Consider the following 21,413-nt stretch of genomic DNA (forward strand, 5'->3'; position numbering starts at 1 on the left):
TAGATGGCATTGAGAAGATGACACACATATAATGGGAAGCGAGAGCCTGTAAATTCAGGAGCTGAGCGATGTAGAACGTCTCATTGAGAATGCTATGGAGGAACGCGTTGTGGATATCTAGCTAGTCATCTTAGCGGCCAGCCATTGGATATAGTGTAATAGAGAAGATAACATGACTGGTCGTTGGCTTAATAAGGCTGAAGATTTTTCTGTAGTCGATCCCTTGCTGTTGGGTGAAGCATTTGGCAACCTAGCGTGCCCGTAACGTACAACAGTGCCGAGTGCCATCCAACATGCATTTGATCTTTTAGGCCGGTTTCCAACCAACATGATTTTGTAAAACCAGCTGGTGTTGCCTCGGCCAATTAGGAAAGTTGCCTTAGTCCTCTTTACACAAAGTGAGAGTCCTCAGCCAATTGAGAAAGTTGACTCTCCAGGACTTTCCTAATTGGTTGGCTTTCCTGAAAATTAGGTTTCCACCTACTACTAACATAGTGTACATACCCTAATTTTCCTCTAATATACTAGACTATGCACCACCTCACTAGCATTGGGCAACATGAGGTTAAAGAGGAAACATTACAGCACAAATAGGGTAAATGAACTAAACCAACCAAAGGTCCAAAATCCCTTGTTGTTGGGTGAATCATCCATCGTAGACTCTTTATTAGATTTCAATAATATGAAGCAAGGCAATTGATAATCATACCTCCAATTTTTCTGCCCGAGCCTAATTAGATACTTTGGTCTTTCCAACAATCCAAGAAAACCAAATCCGGCCCTGGCAAATTGGCCATTGGGGCAACAATCTTAAGATCTAATTGTAAGCCTTCTCGATCAAAGGTTCAGATCAATCAAAAGTGGGACCCACTATGTACCAAAAGAGCTCATGTCTTGTAAGCAGCATAGTGGGGCCCACCAACATATGGTTTTTTTTACTAAAGGGCACAAAATAACGTTGACCTCTTTAATTTGAGCTCCAAAGTCCAAAATCCACCTCTGCTCTCCTCTTCCTCTCATGGACCTCTCTCTCACTGCAAAACTCTCCGCCTTTTCGACAAAATCAGGCGTCTCAATCGCGAAATCGAAAATAAGGGCACGGAATTTAGTCGTCATCGCGGCGGCGAAAAAGAAAATCGACGGTGTCAGCGATGATTTAAACGCAATCGCTTCAAAGAAGATGGATTTCGCACCTGCACGCAGGCTCGTGCGAGCAGCTTTCTTCGACTTGCAGCAAAATCTCGATCATGTCTTGTTCAAGGTTCCTTTCTTTTTCCCCCAATCTTATTCGTTTTAGTCAAGAATAGGAAAGTAAATCGTGTCAGTTACAATGGCTGATCTTAACCGTCTGAATCTGGTCGACATAAATGCCCTTACTTTTTTATTTATTTACTGATTCCATGTCCATAAATTCATGCTGATTGCTGCAGATGGCCCCCCCTGGGATCCAAACAGAGGAGGTGAGCAAAGAAATTCTTTTGTTATATGAAGGTTATTTTCGTCATTTTACAATTTCAAAGTGTAAAGACTTAAAAGACTACCTTCCTTTTGTAAAGGTTCACCATAGCATAAAATTCATTCGATATTTGCTAGGCAATTTCGAGGAAAGCCATTTCGCGGCTCACTGTTGCAGGAGCTAATAGCCACATCAGATGAATTAAATGAATAAGACAAAATCCGCTAAAAAGTGAAGCCTGTGTGGCTGTTCTCTCCTTCAAAAGTGACCCGCGAAATTGCCCAGCAAATTGCCTAATGTGGATCCTTTTTGCACGATCAACCGGCTGTTTGCTGGTGATCCATGGCCGGTTAGGATTGATTGGTGCAATTTTTGTGCTGTGGCCTATCCAAGAGGAATAGCTGAAATTGAATTGCACGGTCTGGATCGATTGATGAGCAACATGGGCCCATTGTGATAAAGATGATCATACTCTCCAAATTAGAGAGATTAAGTTATCATTCCTTCATTTTGAAAAAAAGTTGGTGGGGTTCTCTTGCATGACTACAGAGCTACGTAATAAATTCGAGGGGATTGGAGATTTTTTGCAAGAAATGGTTGCCAACACCAGGGATTCCCATCAAGGGTGCTGTATATTTCTGCCATGGATATGGCGATACGTGCACTTTCTTCTTCGAAGGTAAGCCTCTTAGCAATGGTAGAGATAGAGAAAATAGAAAATTATGAGAATTTTTGGAAGGGAGATGATATCCACTCTTGTTCTTGTTAAAGACAATACATGGGACATGGGCTATTTTTGTCTTTTCACATATTAGGAACTTTAGAGTTAAAGATCTTGGTCGTTGCGATATTTTGTGGGCGTTGAAGTGGCAAAGTTAAGGAGTGGTATTTGTCTCTCTGCGATATTTTGTGGGCATTGAAGTGGCCAAGTTGAAGAGTGGTATTTGTCTCTCTTAGAGGAAGTATGTGAAAAGACAAAAATAGCCCATGTCCCACATTTATTCTCTTTAACAGTTCTGATATCAGCACTCCTCTCTTTATTTACACCTCTCATTGGCTGGAACAATTCCCTAACAAGCTTTCAATAGCTATGAGAGAATTTTTAAACTATTAGTGTGTGAATATCATCTTTATTTTTGGAACCATATGGAGCCTACTTTTCTTTTTCTTTTTTGAATGATGATAAGGAGTTTACTTTACACTTAAAATTATCCTCTTACTGATTCTGAGATCAAAATTCGATGAAATTGAGATGGTGATGAGTGGGAATTTAGAGTTTCAGGAATAGCCAAGAGGATTGCTGCTTCTGGGTATGGAGTTTATGCTATGGATTATACGGGTTTTGGCCTCTCTGAAGGTCTGCATGGCTATATTCCAAGCTTCGATGAATTAGTCGACGACGTTATCGAGCAGTATGCAAGCATCAAATGTAATCATCTACCATTTTATTATTACTATACTTGTTCTTTCCACCATCTTTGTTGCTGATGTTGTAATTAAAGATCATATCTTTAAGAACTTGATTTCAATTGGGTTTAACTTAATGACAGTGCTAAACACATAAAAGAAACACACGCCACTAAAAAAATCAATAAAGATGACAAGCAATATACGTGTAAATCTATGGCTTCCATGAACTACAATGATAAGCAGAGCTCAATCAGTAAATGTATTGTACATGCCACACTGTTACAATGTAATCTGGTTATTGCTGCTCTGTTTTCCACTACATGAATAGAATATGTAGTCTCAAGACAAATCTTAACCTTTTGATTTAAATGATTCTTGCAAAGAAGAAAGCAAAAAAGAGAAACAGATCTTATAGATGATGTTTCCATTTGGTGGTCTGCAGCAAGTTCGGAAGCAACTGGATTACCCCACTTTCTCTTGGGGCAGTCCATGGGAGGAGCTGTTGCTGTAAAGGTTCATCTAAAACAACTACATGAATGGGATGGATTAATTCTTGTTGCCCCCATGTGCAAAGTAAGTCATTTGACATTTCTGATGATATTCAACTAGTCATTATTTAGTCGTCTATGATATATCTAGAATAAATCTACTTCTCTATATCCATTGGATGAATTCCAAAGCATGTTATTGTAGTCGGTAATATTTGTGGTTAATTCTATGATACCCAATTACGGATACAAACACGGACATGGAAACAGAAATACCGCTCGGCATTTTTAAAATGTAGGACATGGATACGGGTAGTCCATGCCATAAGATAAGACACAAGACTTCTATAAACAAAATACCACAAAACCTAACTAGATTTAGCTTAGAGGATGGAATTATTAATTAATTTAAAATTAGCATTTGTAAAACTCATACGCTCAAAGTTGTAATTGCAAATACAAGATAGTTAATTTGATAGTTAAAAAATTAAGATATCATCTAATAAGCAACAAATACGATAGTTAATTCTAATAGAGGGGCATATATTTGAATCAACAAAATTATTTGACAAACATGAGTAACCATGAAGTATCCAGGTGTCATGTCATGTTTGGCATGGTACGTTGGGCCTCAAAAAATATACGAGTATCGCTGGGTTAAGTTTGTCGCTATAATTGGCTTCTTGTTGCGTCGACATTTTGCAAAGAATTAAAGTACCCATTAAGTAACCAGGTATCGTGTCATGTCTAACATAGTACGTTGGGCCTCTAGAAGTATCCGACTATCATAGGGTTAAGTTTGTTGCTATAATTGGTTTCTCCCTGCATCAACATTCTGTAAAGAATGTAAGGTCAAACTTTAACATTTGCATTTTGGCCTTTGTTTTGTAAAGATTTAACTCACTCAATGCTCGTTACCTTGCCCAAATCCCTTTCCTTGGAATCTTCTCTTCTGTCTTTTTGAAAAGACGGCAAAATTTCATCACGAAAAAAAAAAAAAAAACAGTAGTAACTCTTTGCCCCAAAAAATAGAGAGCTTCTATGACCACCCGCTTGGCCCACGAATCTGCTACATCATTGATATTCCCTAAAGTATGAGAAAAGAAATTGTCCTTTTGCAGTTTCACTTATACACATCTAAAACTATGTCGATCTAGTACAGCAGCCTCCCCAACCTGGGCTATGGCCAAGAGCCCACGAAATAACATTGGATACACCATCCTCCAATGGTCTGCCATCCAGGTCCTCAATGAATTTTTTAAGAACATTTAACAACTCAAATGATGAGGTGGGGAAAACCAAGGTTATTTCGCCTATAACATTCTTAAGCTGCTGTACTCAATTATAACTCTTATCAATTAATCCAAGCATTTGAAATTTTTGTACTCGTACCTTTCCGAAGTTGGTAAACATTTATGTTCATTACTAATCTTGGATAAGGTCGGATTCCACTGCTAATACCTTTTTCTTGAGCAGTGATATTCACCTCAATGTGTTTTTCTCTAGCATGGAGAACTAAAACTAGATGCAAGTTGAGTACCACTCATTCTAGTATCTTTGTAACAGAATCCATCAATTTCTTTTTGCCTTCTAAGAGACACAGTATTTAGTATTTAACAGAAAAAGTTGCTGCTCGAGATATTTTCATTTGATGATACCACGATAAGCTGCTTCATTCTGAAAATAAGAAATAGAGTCCACACAGAGGATATGCACATAAGGTTAGATGGATACTATGTTGTCACATATCCCATGTAATCTGCGTATGCAAATCCAACCAACTCCAAATTCAAGTTATTACTTGAAAGGTTACAAACTTCATCGTACCTTTCATGGACTCGAAATCAAGAGGTTTACTTGGTCCGTTTATGGATTGGCTTCGAACACCAAAAGATTTGCTCTTGTGATTATGAATTAGATTTTCTAGCAACTTGAAATTTTTTTTACCATTCTGGCAACGTTCACCATCACCATCTTCAACGTCATATCTGCTACAAAGTTCTCATGGAATTGCTGTTATCCATCCCATATTTTTCTAAGGTATGGGACGCTGTTTTAATGGATAAAAATTCCTTGCAAGAGAGTAATAACTTAAATATGATGTACAACTTCCTGAGTTGTTTGTTCTCAAATCAATAGGCTCATTTGTTATCGAATGAACAGCCTAATATATCTTGCATCTTCATAATTTCCTCCAAATCATCATCCAAGTTGATTGAACTATAAACATATTCGAGAAACCTTTTTTCTTTTCTCAAAATATAGAGAAATATCTGCAAATGATATGGTAACTACCTGATGAATGCAAGAAAATTCAATGATTTTAACTAACGAACTAATCCCAGTCTATTTAGTGAGCCCAGAAGAAGCACTGTTCATAAATGAACCGCTTTATGTCAAGATGTCATAAATGAACTGCATTTTCAAAAAAGAAAAAAAAAATGTTGTTAAACACCTTGCCTGCTTCATGGAGTTTTGATTTTGAATTGGCTTTGGCGGTGACCCGTGAAATCGAAAGGGAAGTACAAAGTCAACTTCATCACCAACAGAAAAGATGCCGTTATGCAGAACAAAACAAATAAGCATCTCGACAAAAAACTATGAGAGAGCACACACTCTTCTCATGACTTGGATTCCTAAAAATTATGTTGCTAAACTTTCTTGGCTTCTGTACTTTTTTTGGTCTGATGGGATTTGATGTAGTGCTTAGCAATGACCTACAATAACTCTTTTATACTCTAATGCTTTAATTTCCCCTGTCCAACTCTTTACGAAAAAATCTGCACCAACCAACACATGCATGAAGTTTTAGGCAATGGAAAATCTCAAAAAGCTTTGAACAACCGAAATATGAAAAATTTATAAATGGAGGGGTCTCACGGAAGCTCAAATGGTAACCACAGAGTAAGTGGCATATTAATCATGCTTGGGAAACTGAAATAGGCATAACTATCGGGCATTGAATAGCCAAAAGACCACCAAAAGTTGGTTTTTTTTCCGGAAAACTGTGAAATTTCTAGAAGCTGCCACATGGACTGAGAAAATCCTGTCCACTCATCTATCAGTCAGTACTCTGATTCTTAGCAAATATAATATAGTATGGTGGGATAAAGAAACACATCATTTAACACAACCTTAGCCATTCAAAAAAAAAAAAGTTTAACACAACTTTTGTCTTTAAGAAACAGAGGTAATATGGGAAATGGATGAAGTACTAGTCACTGTGGATAGCAAGACTGTAGTACCTAAATTGGCATAGCTCTGTATCACACAGTCTAGAATACTTCAAACTTAGCATCGTGATTCAACCAATGGCTTACTAAAATGAAGGTAGTGATTCTCCACTCTTTTCTATGTGATAGCAACGGATATGTACCTACTTTTTTCTTATTGAGCAGTTTGAGTTTTCATCATAAATTCCTACATATTAAAAATGCTCATGGATCCACTGATGAAATGAAAAATATCGTTTTGCTTGTCTATTTCCATCCCATCGACCTAGTCCTCAGTTCCAACTTCCTACATCATATATTTTGGTCAACTTCAAGTTAACTTTTCATTAATGAAGTATGAAAAAGAAGCTATGAAATCTGCTGACATTGTTGAACCAACAAGATTGCAGAGGATGTGACACCCCCAAAAGCAGTTTTGAAGTTGCTGACTCTCATGTCGAAGGTTGTACCAGAAGCAAAGTTGTTCCCACAGAAAGATCTCGCAGAGTTGGCTCTCAGAGACCCCAAGAAAAGAAAAATTGTATGCTTTTTATTTATTTGTCTTATATCAGTAAAAATATGCTACCATTCAAAAAGAATAATCAGTACAAATATGCAAAATGGAATGGTACTAGATCTCTTACTGTTGTGTTACTAGAAAATTGGTTTCTTTAACATGCAATAAGGGATCCAGTCAGACAATCTGTCTCGTGGAGTTATGCAGTACTAGAAGTTAAAAATACCTTAGAATCAAAATTTTGAAAAAACCAGAGAATGGGAATGTGACCCTATAAATAAGGTTATGTTTTAGCATTATTTCTTGAAAAATGAGATATTACAAGATTTTCTTTATTTCATTTCAAAAAAAATAAAAATACAGCATTTTCTTTATTACAAACACAAAAAAGAAAAAGATGTCAAGTTTAATTTCTTTTCACGGACTTGACAAATTATCTTCGGAAATATTCTCTGTCTGTCTATAGCCATGTGGCTGGAAGGTACACTAGATGGAAGTTCAATTTTATTTCATTATTGTAAAGTATGGTAGTAAAACTATGTTTTCTCATTTCCATGACTATGATTGATTAGTTTTAGTTGTTCACTACTTTTAAGTATAAAGTAGAGTAGGGGTGGAAAAGTTTTTCATTTTTTTATTATTGCAAAAAAGAAAAAGATATCAAGTTTAATTTCTTTTCAAGGACTTGACAAATGATCTTCGGAAATATTCTCTGTCTGTCTATAGCCATGTGGCTGGAAGGTACACTAGATGGAAGTTCAATTTTATTTTCATTATTGTAAAGTATGGTAGTAAAACTATGTTTTCTCATTTCCAAGACTATGATTGATTAGTTTTAGTTGTTCACTACTTTTAAGTATAAAGTAGAGTAGGGGTGGAAAAGTTTTTCATTTTTTATTATTGTTTGTGTTACTTCTATTCTTGTTCTCCACACTTATTTTACAGTTATTCAAAGAGTTTTTTTTGCATCATATGTGCCATATGTGCCAATCTGTGAAAACCAGGACCCTGCCAAGGATTGTTAAAACAAAGAAATCTGTCCTTTTTATTCTAATATCTTCTTGTTTCTTTTGGTGAGAAATTCTGAGGATCACATTTCTACTTATCCTGATGATTTAGGCCGACTATAATGTGATCTCATACTCCGAGCAAATGCGATTAAAGACTGCTGTTGAACTTCTAAAGACAACATGTGAAATTGAATCGCAGGTGGAGAAAGTAAGCTTTCTTCCATATAGAACTAATTATTTCATCTGTAGTACTTAATGAACAATTTAGTGTAACATTTAAGTATATGGGACAATGATCTACTGCTCCTGACAGAAGCGTGTAATCCAACGTCACCAAAATCCTGCAAGTTTTGGACATAATATTGCACTATATGGGCTAATTGGTATGTCCAAATTGTGGGCCTTGTCCGGATTGGCCATAGTATGAAAATTGCATCAATCAGTTGAGCCTAACCATCGGGTAATTGAATTTTACCCATTGGGCATCATCAAACAGTTAAAATCCAGTAATCAGATGGCAGTAACTATACACATAGTAATAATAAATAGAATTTATCAAGTAGGTCCCACAAGTCTCGATTAACAAAAATGAGCTATGAATTTCTCTAGCCATGGTAGAATGTTATGCCATTTCAAGAAATTTATGTGAATTTTTATGCTTAACAGTTTAATATCAATCCATTGTACAAACTGCAGGTTTGTGCTCCATTGCTGGTTCTTCATGGAGCTGCAGACAAGGTGACAGATCCTTTAGTGAGCAAGTTCCTTTATGAAAAAGCTTGTAGCAAAGACAAAAGTCTGAAGCTATATGAAGAAGGTTATCATTCTATTCTAGAAGGGGAGCCTGATGATAGGATACTTGGAGCCATAGATGATATTATCTCCTGGTTAAATTCTCATCGTGCCCTTAAGTAGGGTTGCTTCCTCTGCTTCTTGATTTGTGTTGTTTTGTGGCATTTTCCTTGTGCCCGTTGTCTGTTATTTTTATCTCTCAAGATTTTTTTATTTTTATTATTTTTGAGAGTTCTCAATCTTATTTAGAGATTACTATGAATCATCAAGTATAACTAAATATCTATGATTTAACCAACACTTTGAATTTACTATCGACATGCATGTTGACACGAGTCGACACTGGCATGCGTGTCAGCAGAAATCGGCACTCCTTTCGTCACTTATAAATTGACCGTTTGAAGTGTCAGACTTAATGTGGGTGTGTTAGCATGTTTTTGTGTTGCGCCAAATGTGACATTCTGTTTCTTTAGGCAAATGATACAGGCACGACCATGTTTTGATAATCAGCACTAACTCAACTTGTCCTATATGCTTTAACCAGCTGTCAAACGCTGCTGACAGCTTTTTGAGAATTGTAACAGCTACTCAAGCATATAAGACAAGGTAAGCTCGCACCTATGATCAAAACATGGTTGTGCTGCTATCATTTACCTTTTTTTGTATTGAAGATTATGTTTACCTCCTCTTTTATTATTAACTCTTTTTTAACTAATATTTATTGTTAACCCCCTCCCCTAAATTTGAAACCCTAAACAAAGTCTTGTCCCAATATTAAATTCATTGTATCTTATTAGTCTCTCTTTGTCGCTGCGTATCAAAGACTGAAGAGAACTAGATTAGATTGATGAATGCTTTGTTATTTGATTATCTTATGTTTGTTTTAGATTTGTTAAATGAATATCATAGTTATCTTGTTGAAAATTATTATTGTTAATCAATTATTTTATATGTGTGTGTGTGTCGGTGAGCCCCTGTTTCTGTATTTTTAGGGGTTGCCGTGTCCGACACCACGTATCCGTGTCAACACTTATACATGAATCTGTTTTCACATATCATATCTAGATATATTTAAAGCTTTGTGGCGTCATTTATTTGTATATATGTATGTATGTATGAATGTATGTTAATCAGTACATTTGACTCACAATGAGAACATGAAGCGTACTCATGCATGAACTAGACCATACACAAAGCTACAAGATGTGGAACTAAACCCGCATGTAAAAATATACCACTAGAAAGACTTGGACTTGGATATCCTAAACAATGCTGTTTATTTGATTTTTGCCCATGATAACAACTATAGAATCTTAGTGAAGTAATAACATATCACCATTCAAAAAACGTGGAGTTATCACATCTCTCCATCCCAAAATTCTTCAGCAGACTTGAACATACCATCTGGAAACCCAATCTCTGGTCCAGTTGGTATCCTCCTCTGTGGAATCTGGCTAATCTTCTCCAACTCCTCAGTCAGCTGCCCGTCAAATATCTCCAAGTTTTGCTTCAATCTACCCTTGTTGTAGCTCTTGGGAGTCAGAGTCACCCCTGCTGGAATCCCCTTCTCAAAGCAATCTGTTCAAGCAAACCACTTTTAAAGACCCTTTCTTAACTAGTAGTACTAAGAAAGAGAGTGAAAGAAAGTTGATCTCTTGTGAAATATCCGCATTGAATCTCGGTGTCATACATTGTGAGAAACCAGGCAACTTGATTGAGAGGGATCTTGGCATGGGCACAAGGTATTCTGTAAGCTTCTTGTAGGTGAAGTTGCTAGCTCCTATGGACTTTGCGAGTCCAAGCTTATGTATCGCTTCCATGGCTTCCCAGGTGAATTTCATATCATGGGGGAGCATGTCATTCTTCTTTCAAGTCATGTCCAGTATCCCTTCAATCTTACAGGGAAATGAATCAACTCCAAATCCACATAAACCAACTTTAGCTTCCTGCAAAAAGACCAAAAATGCAATTTTCTTGGCAATCAGATTATAAAATATGACAAAACATCTGGTCGTTCATTCTCTTCTGAAATATAGTACTCCCACACTTGGATGGCATCTATATATCCTTTTGAAAATTACACTTTTGTGCATTTAGAATGGCTAAGAAGGCAAAAAACTCTTGCATGGACAGTTCTACTAATCATAAAAACAGACTTCTATGTGTTTATGCATCGTTTTAGTCATCTGACATGCGGCCAGCAAAGAAGTCACCTTCTTTTCTGTAAAAAAAAACGACAAAGAAATTTATACTAATAAATCTCAAAGAAGATGAGGATGGGGAAACATTCGAATTATGGTTCAAAATTTTGGAAACTCGACTCAACTTGAAAGTTGGTTGAGTCAAGTTAAGTCGAACGAGTGATTGCTGTCCCAATAAAAGAACTCAAGGACATTTTCCTATTAATGTAGAGATTTTATATAGATATAGTAGTATATCTTACATTTTAAGGAATAAAAGATGCAGGCTGCAGTAATTACATTCATTGGTGGTTGTGTGTTTGAGTCTTCTAGTGGGTTCTACTCTTTTCATGCCTGACAATTTATCTGCGAGTCCCCTCGGCCGAGTTTAGTACTATTACCTAGTGATTCATGAATAGGAGGGAGGACCCAATCTGGGGTGCGAATTGCTGCACCAGAGTTTGGTTGTGATGAAGAGCCTGTGTCAGCTCTCAATCCGACCCCTCCCACGGCTTTCAACAATGGCGACTCCGAGGACCTGTTTCCAATTAACAGAGGTCGCTTTGCAATGAATGAAAATATAAGATAGATGCTTCATCCGATTTGCAAACATAGCATTTGTTCGGCCAAATGGAAATGTCAATCTTTTAGCCTGGTTTTGCTAAAATTTTCGTCCAGAAGAAAGCTTGAAGTCTAGCTAGGATGACTAAAGGATCTCCAAATTCTCTAACAAGGAAAGATGTAGCTATGGGGTTGCTCAAGAATCTGAAAAATCATTTGACAGATAAGATGCCACTAAATTAACGGGTCTATATCCACTGATTTGGTTAATATTTTAGGATGCAATAAACCTCCAATCAACAAAGAAGATTTGTATAATTGGCAAATTCAGGGTACGATAGATTCCTACACAACTCTACCCCCAAACCACTTTCCCCACGCTTCAAAATATTCTGAGACTCACACTTTTATCCTTAGCAATCCTAAAATGTCGAAAAGTTTTGGGGTAAAGAGAAAATATCTAAGCATCTTTTGCTCCAAAACCCCACTCATGTTACTTCTCCTGTCATAAATCTAATCCCTTGGGTAAAACGGTTAAAAATAGATAAAATAGATTTCCAAACCCTGTTGACTCCTGCCCAACCTACCTACATCCCACATATCCCTTGCTTTCCTATACTTGCATTTGATAACTTTTCTATAAAGCACACCATTGTTGTTTATAGTTGTTTTTTGAAATGCCAAATTCCTTTCTCTAAAAGGGTCATGTTTCTTATAACCGAATTTCCTACTCTCAAACTCCCTTCTTTCTTTGACAAACATACTAGTGCAAATGCCTTGTATTCTGGTAGTGATTCATTATTCCATTGGCACAGTTAGCTGGGCGGTCAGCTTGATATGGGTGTGGAGCAGCGCCATGGAAGGAAATTTTAATTTTTTTGGTTTTCACTGTAAAGGTATTTTGATAATTTCTTAAGGGAAATGATTTCAGCACCAAGTGTTTTGATAAAATGCACTCCACTTGTTTGTCGTGTAGTATTTAAAGGCCTGTAAGAGCATTTTGAGAACTGTAATATCCTCTGACATCCCTTTAAATACTACACGACAGACAAGTGGAGCGCATGTTTATCAAAACACTTTGGCGCAGATATCATTTCCCTTTCTTAATGTAGTAGCCATAATATATAAGTCACATATTAGGATTACAGAGGTGATTTTTTTCTTCTATGTCTGTTGTTCGAGACGAAAAAAATGAGATTTTTGTAACTCAAATTGAAATTGTGATGTACGCACATTGCTGAACCACTTAAATCTTGTGTTCTTGCTTTGTGTGTTTGTATTTCCTGCACCTTGTTTGTCGTTAGTTGCATATTATGTTTAATCATACATTGATAGAATAGAGATATCTCAATTTTCAACAATACTCTGTCTCAATCTAACCAGTGCCTCAGCTTCTTACCTTCCTCATTACCTTCTCATTGAAAATTCCTTTGTAATTTCTCCATTTTCTTCAATATGGAATCTTAAATAATGATATGAAGGGATGCCTTTATAAGAGTGATGCATCCCCCATGGAAAGAAGGTTTTTGCTCCGACCGGTCAATTAGGCGAAAGAGAGGATAGAATGGCTGAAAAGGGAGTGAAGCAGATCCCATTCTTACACATGAGATGTCGTTGTGGCTCCTCAACAAGACCTGGAAATATCAACACATAGGCCCGGTTTTGATTGAAAGAAAAATATTTCTGCTTGAAAATATTTTCTTGGGAAAAAATTTGCTTTTCATGATTTTGAGAAAAAATGCTATGATTATGAGTAATTTAGAGGTATATTAAGTAGGGGTGGCAACGGGGCGGGTCGGGGCCGGATGTTGGGGTCCCCTTCCCCTTCCCCTCTGCGGGGAATTTTCCCCCTCCCCTTCCCCTTCCCCTCTGCGGGGATGGTGGGGAATCCCCCTCCCCTCCCCGCGGGGAATATCTAATCCCCTTCCCCTTCCCCTCCCCGCATCCTTCGGGGACAAAATCCCCGCCCCGCCTCCTCTTTGGAACCCAATCAAACCAGCAAACAGAGCTTCTTTCTTCTACGTCCATTACAGATAATATTGTGATGAATGCTATGATTCTATTCATGTGATCAACAAACAGATGGACAAAATCAGAAATGCATGGATGAGACAACAAACATAAATAACAACAGGACCTCATCTTTCAGCAATTTTCTGCATAAATTATGGAATGATAAATAGGAAATGAGCACCAAGATTACCTTCATTAACAGATAGCCAATGTGCAAAAAGTAACTATTTCAGTAGTCACAATGAACTTTAAAAGTCCATAAGTGGGCGCTCACACACGCAAAATAATGTTCATTACTTCATTCTGTATAGCATGTTAACCCCCAGATGAGCATGAGAAATGAGAATGGAGAAGAGAACAAAATCAACAAATGACTTTCTTTAACTGCAATTCAGTCTAGTGCTGACATGAAACAAATTTCTAGTAGCTAAATTTTTCTTGTTGAAAATTAAAACCTGCAATCCAACCCTAAAATTTTGTTGGCACTACGATTTTTTGATAATTGCATACACTCAGCGTCTCAGGCTCTCAGCTTGTCTTTATTATTTCAACATCTGTGAAAAGGTTATTATAGTTCCCAAAATGCTCTCAGAAGCTAATTAAAAGGAAAAGACAAGCTAAGTTTATGTTTGGGGGAATCTTGTAGCCGATCCACAGAGTTTCTAGTAGTTTTCCTTAAAAAAAACACTTAAAAATTTACAAAAAAATGACATTGATTAGCGGGGCGGGTCGGGGTGGGGCGGGGACAACTCCATCCCCTTCCCCTTCCCCTCCCCGCACCGGGGAATTTTTATAATCCCCTTCCCCTTCCCCTTCCCCTTTCAAATCGGGGAATCCCCTCCCCAAACGGGGCGGGGCGGGGCGGATCCCCGCTTTTTCGGGTGAAATTGCCAGCCCTAATATTAAGTAAAAATTGATTAGGGTTGGGTCAAGCTATCTTTTTTTGTGAGGCAAAAAAGTAAGGAATTTTAGAAATGTTTTTTCCTTTCACTATTTTTCCAGAAAAATTCTGCAATCCAAAGCGGGCCCAGGATGAAATCTTAAGGGCCCGTTTGGATAACTCCCATTTTATATTTGGATTTGGAATTGAGTTTTGAATACAAAATAAATAGATCCGGCAGCTCATGTAGAGAGAGAGAGAGAGAGAGAGAGAGAGAGGGGGGGGAAGGGGGTACTTCCTAGTGGAGGGGAGAGGTTGAGGAGCAAAGAGGGGGGGTGAAGGAAACTGCCAGATCTGATATGTGGATTTCCAATTTCTTATTTCCACATAAAATTTAGAAATCTGATTTTTTTCACTGTCAGCTGCTGAATTAGAAATCTAAGAATTTGATCCGATCGAAATTACAATGCAAAAAGGGCTGCAAATGTGAGAAATCCAAATCAAAATCTTCCTGGCATCAAAACGGACAATCTTTTATTATTATTATTTTTATCGGTGAAGGACAAACTTTTGAGTGGCCCACACGATGAACAATCCCAATGACCAAGCATTTGAGGCCTAGATACGTGGCCAAATGAAGATCTCTATACTCACCACGTAAACAGATATTGGCATGATACCCTTCTTTTTGGCCTTCCCTTAAAAAGGAAAAAAGATGAATTAAAGCAGTTACAGAGCCCAACAGCCGCAATGTTAAGAAAGAAAAAGCAGTTCAGCTTCGTAAAGCAAAAAAACATCTAGCTTTCTTTTCTTATTAATCGCATCAATGCCTGCTAGTACCCTAATAAAACAACAAATAAAGCAGTGAGAATCGGAAAAGGCAGAGATTTTAAGCTCTCTTAAATCTTTATTTTCTTCTTCTTCCCAAAGCAGCTGGTTAGGGTTATCATTAAAATGTAAAGTAAGGAGAGAGAATGATAAAAAGAAAAGGTAAGATATTTAAAGGTGTTTGGACTTTGGATACGTACTCACCCACATGCAGGTCTTAAACATTCGGCCTTTAACTTTTTCCCGTTGCATAAAAGTGGAGCTCATTAGCCCTCCACTTTACCGCGTGATTGTGATCTCAATTTTCGATGAAACACAATTCCCCTGCAACATTCCGGAATGGCAACTCCATTGAAAGTTGCACCCACCCACCTAATCTCTCTCTCTCTCTCTCTCTCTCTCTCTCTCTCTCTCTCTCTCTCTCTCTCTCTCTCTCTCTCTCTCTCTCTCTCTCCATTCGTATATCTCGCGACATGAATACAAAACAGTGACTATCAATTACTTTACAAAATGGGTAGACTCCCTGTTGTGCACATGCAGTTCGTCAGCCATGGAGGCTAAGTTCTTCAAGAACAATGTTTTTTGGCATGTGTTACCTCATGTGCTGATATTACACAATGGGTTTCACTTGAGGTTGCCCATTTTTTAATTAATATGGAATCAAAAGGCATAAGTCTTCATAAGTCTTCATAAGTCTAAGATGCTGACAGATGGTGTAATGGAAGTCATAAATAAAAAGTTGAGATCATTATAGCAAAGATGGCTAAGGCTATCAACTATACCAATCTGGGTAAAGACTATTTGGACTGCATCTAAATTTTTGGAACCCGACTGGCCTAAGCAAAATCACTAGCTAGTTCAATTAGAAAACCATTTTATATGGACTTTAAACTGTAGAAACCTCAAGGTTGAACTATGCTCAGCTATGTGTGGAAATAGAAGCTGGATCACCACTCCTGGATTTCATCGACATTTCTACCCCAGCAAATGATCGAACAAAAAATCGAATATGACTGGAAGCCAACATCATGTAGCGTTTGCAAGGCCTTTACCCATACGACAGAGGCGTGCTGCCTCGATACCAACTCAAAGACACGGAAATAAAGCTCAACCAGGAATATAGGCCAATAAAATCACAAGAGGACACAAAAATAAAGATGAATATATAAAGAAGGCTAGCAAAACTGACCAGCCACTGCAAAAGGGCCAAGAAGAACATCAAAAGGACTCGGAACAATTCCAAAATATTAGAAAACCCAGAAGAAGACATTGGGGGTAAAATTGAACTTGAACTAAGCAGAAAAACTGGAAACACAGAAATTCACAGGCCAGATGAAGACCACCCTCCTTCCCTAGCAGGTCTTGAGGAGTAAACCAAGGAGAGAGAAGTGAATAGATCTCAAGTCAAAATGCCTTAGAAGACGAATTATTAACAGAACATGAGGATACCAAAGGTGAACCAAGGCAGAAGGTTACAAAGAAGAAATACCCCCACATTTCTTAACTAAGACGTTCCTAAAGATCCCAAGATGCACCCATCAAGCTAGCCAATTATGCAACTCAGCACTCATCCAATGAGTGTTTTTTTTTTTTTGGATGGGTAAGCTGGGGTTAGGCAAGACCCCGACCAAATTCATTTAAGGGGGAAAAAAGGATATACATGAGGAGTGAAAACAAAACCCTATCACACAGAGGATACGGGAGACACAACAATAAGATAAAAAACATGAAAAGAAAGTTCACCAACGCCAAACAAATAACAAAAACCAGAAGATGATCGCTAGGCTTCGGCAATATAAGACACCACAATCTTAGCTTACCTAAGAACCAAGAGCGTCTATCATCCTCTGACTGAATTTCCTAGCTCTTTGGCTCTTCCGCAAGTTCTTATGATTCTTTCTACTTACCTCTTGCCACGCTTCATTGTCATGGGGAGCACTCAAAGACATGGGTGGGTTCTCCACTGTCGAGTTATGGCATTACCGAAAGAATTACTAGAGAATATCTGCCTTGGTTGTGGAGTGGTCTCTCCATTATGGATTGGATCAGGTTCAAAATCCTTTAGAGCCGAGAATCTATTTCCTTCTGCTGAGGACTCAACCTGATTCACTATAGCATCGATTGAAGTACCATTTGAAGAATTCCCCAAAGTGAATTTGCTTCATTTGGATGTGTTTCAACAGATTGCAACGTTTTTTTTGAACTGGTCTCCATTCCTTTCTCATTTGGGGTGGGTATTTCCTGGGATGTTGGATGCATTCTTTGGTTCCATGGTCGAAATCTTTGCAGGTGGAACATGCTTTAGGCTTCCAATCATAGATGCCTGGTTGGATAATCTCTCCAAAAGAAGTTTTGAGCTTGATGGAATCGGGAAGGGATTGCGGCACTTATTTGGATGCACATTCTTGCATAGTTGAGTCCGGATGGTTCTGCTGTACGAGTATCCATATAAAGCGGTTTTCCTATCAAACTTGCAATCCTACTCAAACAATGCTAAGTCCAGAATTTAAGATGAAGACCAGGAAGAGGGATCCAAATGGGTATATCTGGGAGTTGCTTCTTTTCCAGGGAGGAATCGGAATCCCATCTCTGAAGGATCGGGGGTCTTCCTCCATAATTTTGGCCAGCATCTTCTAAAACCCAAGTGCATTCATCCGCATCAGAGAACTTGAAGAGAATGAATCCATGTTCAAGAGTGAACATTTGGAGAGATCCAGTGAGTTTTCATTTGCGAGTGAGGGACTCTTTTAGAGACAGGAAATAGGGTCTTTTGCCAAGGAAATATCCAACCGGGCAGTTGGCCCATTTCTTTTCAGATTCGTGTACTTCTGCATCTTGAAAACTTAGCTCCATGCTCGATTTCTCATCCTCTACTGGCAGGATATGATCAAGCTTTGTAGGGGCAGGTGGGGGGTTTGGTTCTTGAAGAGATTTTTCCAAGGGTCCACGGGAGGAAGAGCCATCCATTGAGTGTTGAGCTACATCCACAACATATTGGATCATAGGGAACCCATTTTTTCCCTATTTTCCTTAGCTACTCTCTCTAGGGTCAGTTTGAAGAACTTGGATTGCCTGAGATCATTTATCCCCCTCCTTTTTCTGTTCTTATGTTATCAAGGAATGGGGGTGGTGCTTTGTGTTCTTGATTGTAATATCTGTTTTTATTACTAATACACTAGTAGGGGTCTTGCTTAACCTCAGCTTACCCATAAAATAAAACGATGGCAGATATCCATAGAGATATTGGTCTTATAATCTTCCTTAAACTTTATGACCCTGCAGAAATGAGGGCTACTCAATTTTCATTGGTATATGGAATGGAAGTGATACGTACTCTTAATTGAGATTGAAGTTTCATTGCTAATGGTTGTGATTGAAAGACAATTATGGAAACACGTATTCATACCACATTTTTTAGATCACACAAGGAATGAGCAACAACACAAAATAAAGATCACACAAGGAGCGACTAAATCATCTCATGGGGGTTTGAAAACTCATCCACGGTTTTGGAGGAAAAACTCAAATGTAACACATGAAGGAGCCAAGCTCCTTCAAACCACGTGAAAGATCCAAGGCTCTCTTCACAAATGATGTTCCAAAAATTTATTTTATTCAAATCAATTCCTCATGTCATCACATTATATAGATGTCCAAACCCCAAACAAAGAATTCTTAAATGCTAACTTATACATACACAATTAAACAGAATCGTCCATCTAAAATAACCTAAATAAAAGACAGAAACATGACTAAGATAATTTTAAAACTTTTCTTGATTCTCTATTTCTTCCTCCAAGATTATGAAAATTGGAAATTGGTACTCCAATTTTCATAATCTTAAACCATGATCAAAGAATCTGAGAACTAAGAAAATTAAGATGATGGATTTGAGAACACAGAAGAGATAGAGAAGGGTTCTTTTGAATTTAGCAACTATCTTTTAGTTTCTTTACTTAGATCTATCTTGGGAGTTGAGGATTTTCATCCTTAATTCTCAAGATTTTGACATGATCTCAACAAGGAAATTAAAGAATAGAAGGAAAAGAAAAAAAAATCAAATTCTAGGATTTAGCCCAATTACTAACCCTAATTATCTTGGGGAAGGCCTTGGAATTTAGAGTTGTTAGAACCCTAATTTTAATGGATTCCCTCCCTCCCCCCCTTTCTAGCCTCTAATTGATTCGAAGAAATCTAACTGAATTTAAGAGAGAGAGAGAGAGAGAGAGAGAGAGAGAGAGAGAGAGGTTGGCTTGATCTGGGTGAATTTTGGGGCCCAAGGAGTACAGAATTCCACTATATTTTTCTTATACAAAGAATTATTAGTCATATGTTTAAGGAACGAAAATCGACCGAATTCCTCATTGGAACAATCCTCCTGGCGACCTACCGTCAATCCAATCTTAGGAAAATGGGGTGAATACAGATGCCCCTCTTTGGCAGAGGTTGCTCAATGCATGAATGCCAACTGCAAAAAGACAATAGCATTTTTACCAAGTCAGACTGGCGGTAGGGCGTAGGCCTTCTTGGGTCCCGGGACTTAGTTCCTTGCCCAAAATTCCAACCGTCAGGTCATCAAGTCGGAAATTTCTTGCTGACACTTAAACTTTTGAAAACATTAAAGATTGAAATAGCTAGGCGGGTCCTCGAGCGACCTCTCTCCAGCTTCAAACTGTTGCGAGAATGAGGGGTCGGGTCCTTGCATCTGAAATCTCTCGCCGACCATTAGACTTTTAAAAACATTAAAGATTGGAGCAGATAGGCAGGTCCTCTAGATAATGTCCCTCTCATCTTGGTTCAAAATCTCGTTCTTTTACGATTCTAACCCTACAAGAGTCTTTAGAAGAGCCCCAAATATGGTGTGGGAACATTTCAAAATTTAGAATGGTACTAAATCTCTTAACTGTTGCAAAGCAACTTCAACTCACGGGGAAAAGAATGCATGTAGCAAGCGAAATAAGGTATGGGCATTTTATTTTATTTTTGAAATGGCAAATATTATAAAAGAAACAAATTACACAATGAATAGGACATCAAATAGGAAATTGATCAGACCAATTCATCGAGTTGCATAGCACCCCTCTTCTAGCCAACACATCCGCCTTCTCGTTTGCAGACCTTCTAACATGGATCAACTCAATATCTGATTCCGCCAATATATCTTCCATTTTGTCAAAAAGATCCAAAAACCTCCAAGGCGGAGCCATCCCACCCCTCAACCACCGGATAACATTAAACGAGGTATGGGCATTTTAAGGTCCCATTCCAAAGAGGTATGGGCATTCCAAGGTATGGGCATTTTAAGGTCCCATTCCAATGAGGCAGATATTAGAGCTGTGCACCAAGGAATCAAGTTGATTGATCGAGAGGTCTTAGACAAGATCATAGTAGAGAGAGACTCTATGAATGTAATAAAATGGTAGAAGGGATGTGAAGCTCATCCCTAGAGGTTTGATCGGTGGATTGATGAGATCACGGATTGAGTGACAGGATGCTCCATCTCATTTCATCATGTAAGAAGATCGCTAATAGAGAGACCAATGGTCTAGCTCGGAAGGGGTGTCTAGGGCAGAGTTGGAAGTGTTCAACTTTCTCCTCCCTTGAATTGTTTTTAAACTTTGTTATTTTTCTTTTATCCCTCCTTTGAATTGCTTTGATCATCTCAATTGCCGGGGTTCTTCCTAGTGCTTTTTTCTTCATTAATCCAATTCTTTGCCATTAAAAAAATGCATGTGGCTTCTAGAGCAGACCATAATTCAAACCTTTTAAAGTTTTACTTTAGAAACCTTAAAAGTTAAAATAACTAAATAGCTGAAACCAAGGGACTTAGACGATCACTCTCTATGTTTCTGCTTCAGGGGTATATGCATAGCTTGCACACCCATTGCTTGAAATTCTCCTACCATGAGAAAAAAGAACCATTGCTTGAAACTAATTGATGACCACAGAAGAGAGAGAGAGAGAGAGAGAGAGAGAGAGAGAGAGAGAGAGAGAGAGAGAGAGATGATAACGACCCATACAATTTTTCAGGTCAGTGCAAGATCTATTAAAAAACACAAAGGACTC

General features: G+C 38.0%; 1 protein-coding gene and 1 pseudogene across 2 annotated transcripts; one reads left to right on the plus strand and one right to left on the minus strand.

Moving 5' to 3' along the window:
* Nucleotides 1–954: 954 nt before the first annotated feature.
* Nucleotides 955–9,196, plus strand: LOC143884304 (alpha/beta-Hydrolases superfamily protein). Of its 2 annotated transcripts, XM_077387804.1 has the most exons (8): nucleotides 955–1,261; nucleotides 1,431–1,460; nucleotides 2,006–2,135; nucleotides 2,739–2,885; nucleotides 3,309–3,439; nucleotides 6,970–7,107; nucleotides 8,203–8,301; nucleotides 8,790–9,196. In XM_077387804.1, the coding sequence occupies exons 1-8, from the start codon at nucleotides 1,019–1,021 to the stop codon at nucleotides 9,006–9,008; spliced, it is 1,137 nt and encodes a 378-aa protein (XP_077243919.1). In that variant the 5' UTR covers nucleotides 955–1,018; the 3' UTR covers nucleotides 9,009–9,196. The 2 variants fall into 2 exon arrangements, with proteins under 2 accessions (XP_077243919.1, XP_077243920.1); XM_077387805.1 differs by lacking the exon at nucleotides 1,431–1,460.
* Nucleotides 9,197–10,242: 1,046 nt separating this feature from the next.
* LOC143882708 (NADPH-dependent codeinone reductase 1-2-like) lies at nucleotides 10,243–18,314 on the minus strand (annotated as a pseudogene).
* Nucleotides 18,315–21,413: the final 3,099 nt, after the last annotated feature.

This window comes from Tasmannia lanceolata, unplaced genomic scaffold (assembly GCF_043159265.1).
Source record: "Tasmannia lanceolata isolate RefF3 unplaced genomic scaffold, GAP_Taslan_0.1 ptg000008l, whole genome shotgun sequence".
NCBI lineage: Eukaryota > Viridiplantae > Streptophyta > Magnoliopsida > Canellales > Winteraceae > Tasmannia > Tasmannia lanceolata.

What these genes read in the sequence shown, in the direction of transcription:
- LOC143884304 (XM_077387804.1), top strand. Translation starts at nt 1,019, where the DNA reads ATGGACCTCTCTCTCACTGCAAAACTCTCCGCCTTTTCGACAAAATCA. An exon ending in GTGCACTTTCTTCTTCGAAG is followed by an intron (nt 2,136 to 2,738) that starts GTAAGCCTCTTA and finishes TTAGAGTTTCAG; the next exon opens with GAATAGCCAAGAGGATTGCT. An exon ending in GCAGTATGCAAGCATCAAAT is followed by an intron (nt 2,886 to 3,308) that starts GTAATCATCTAC and finishes GGTGGTCTGCAG; the next exon opens with CAAGTTCGGAAGCAACTGGA.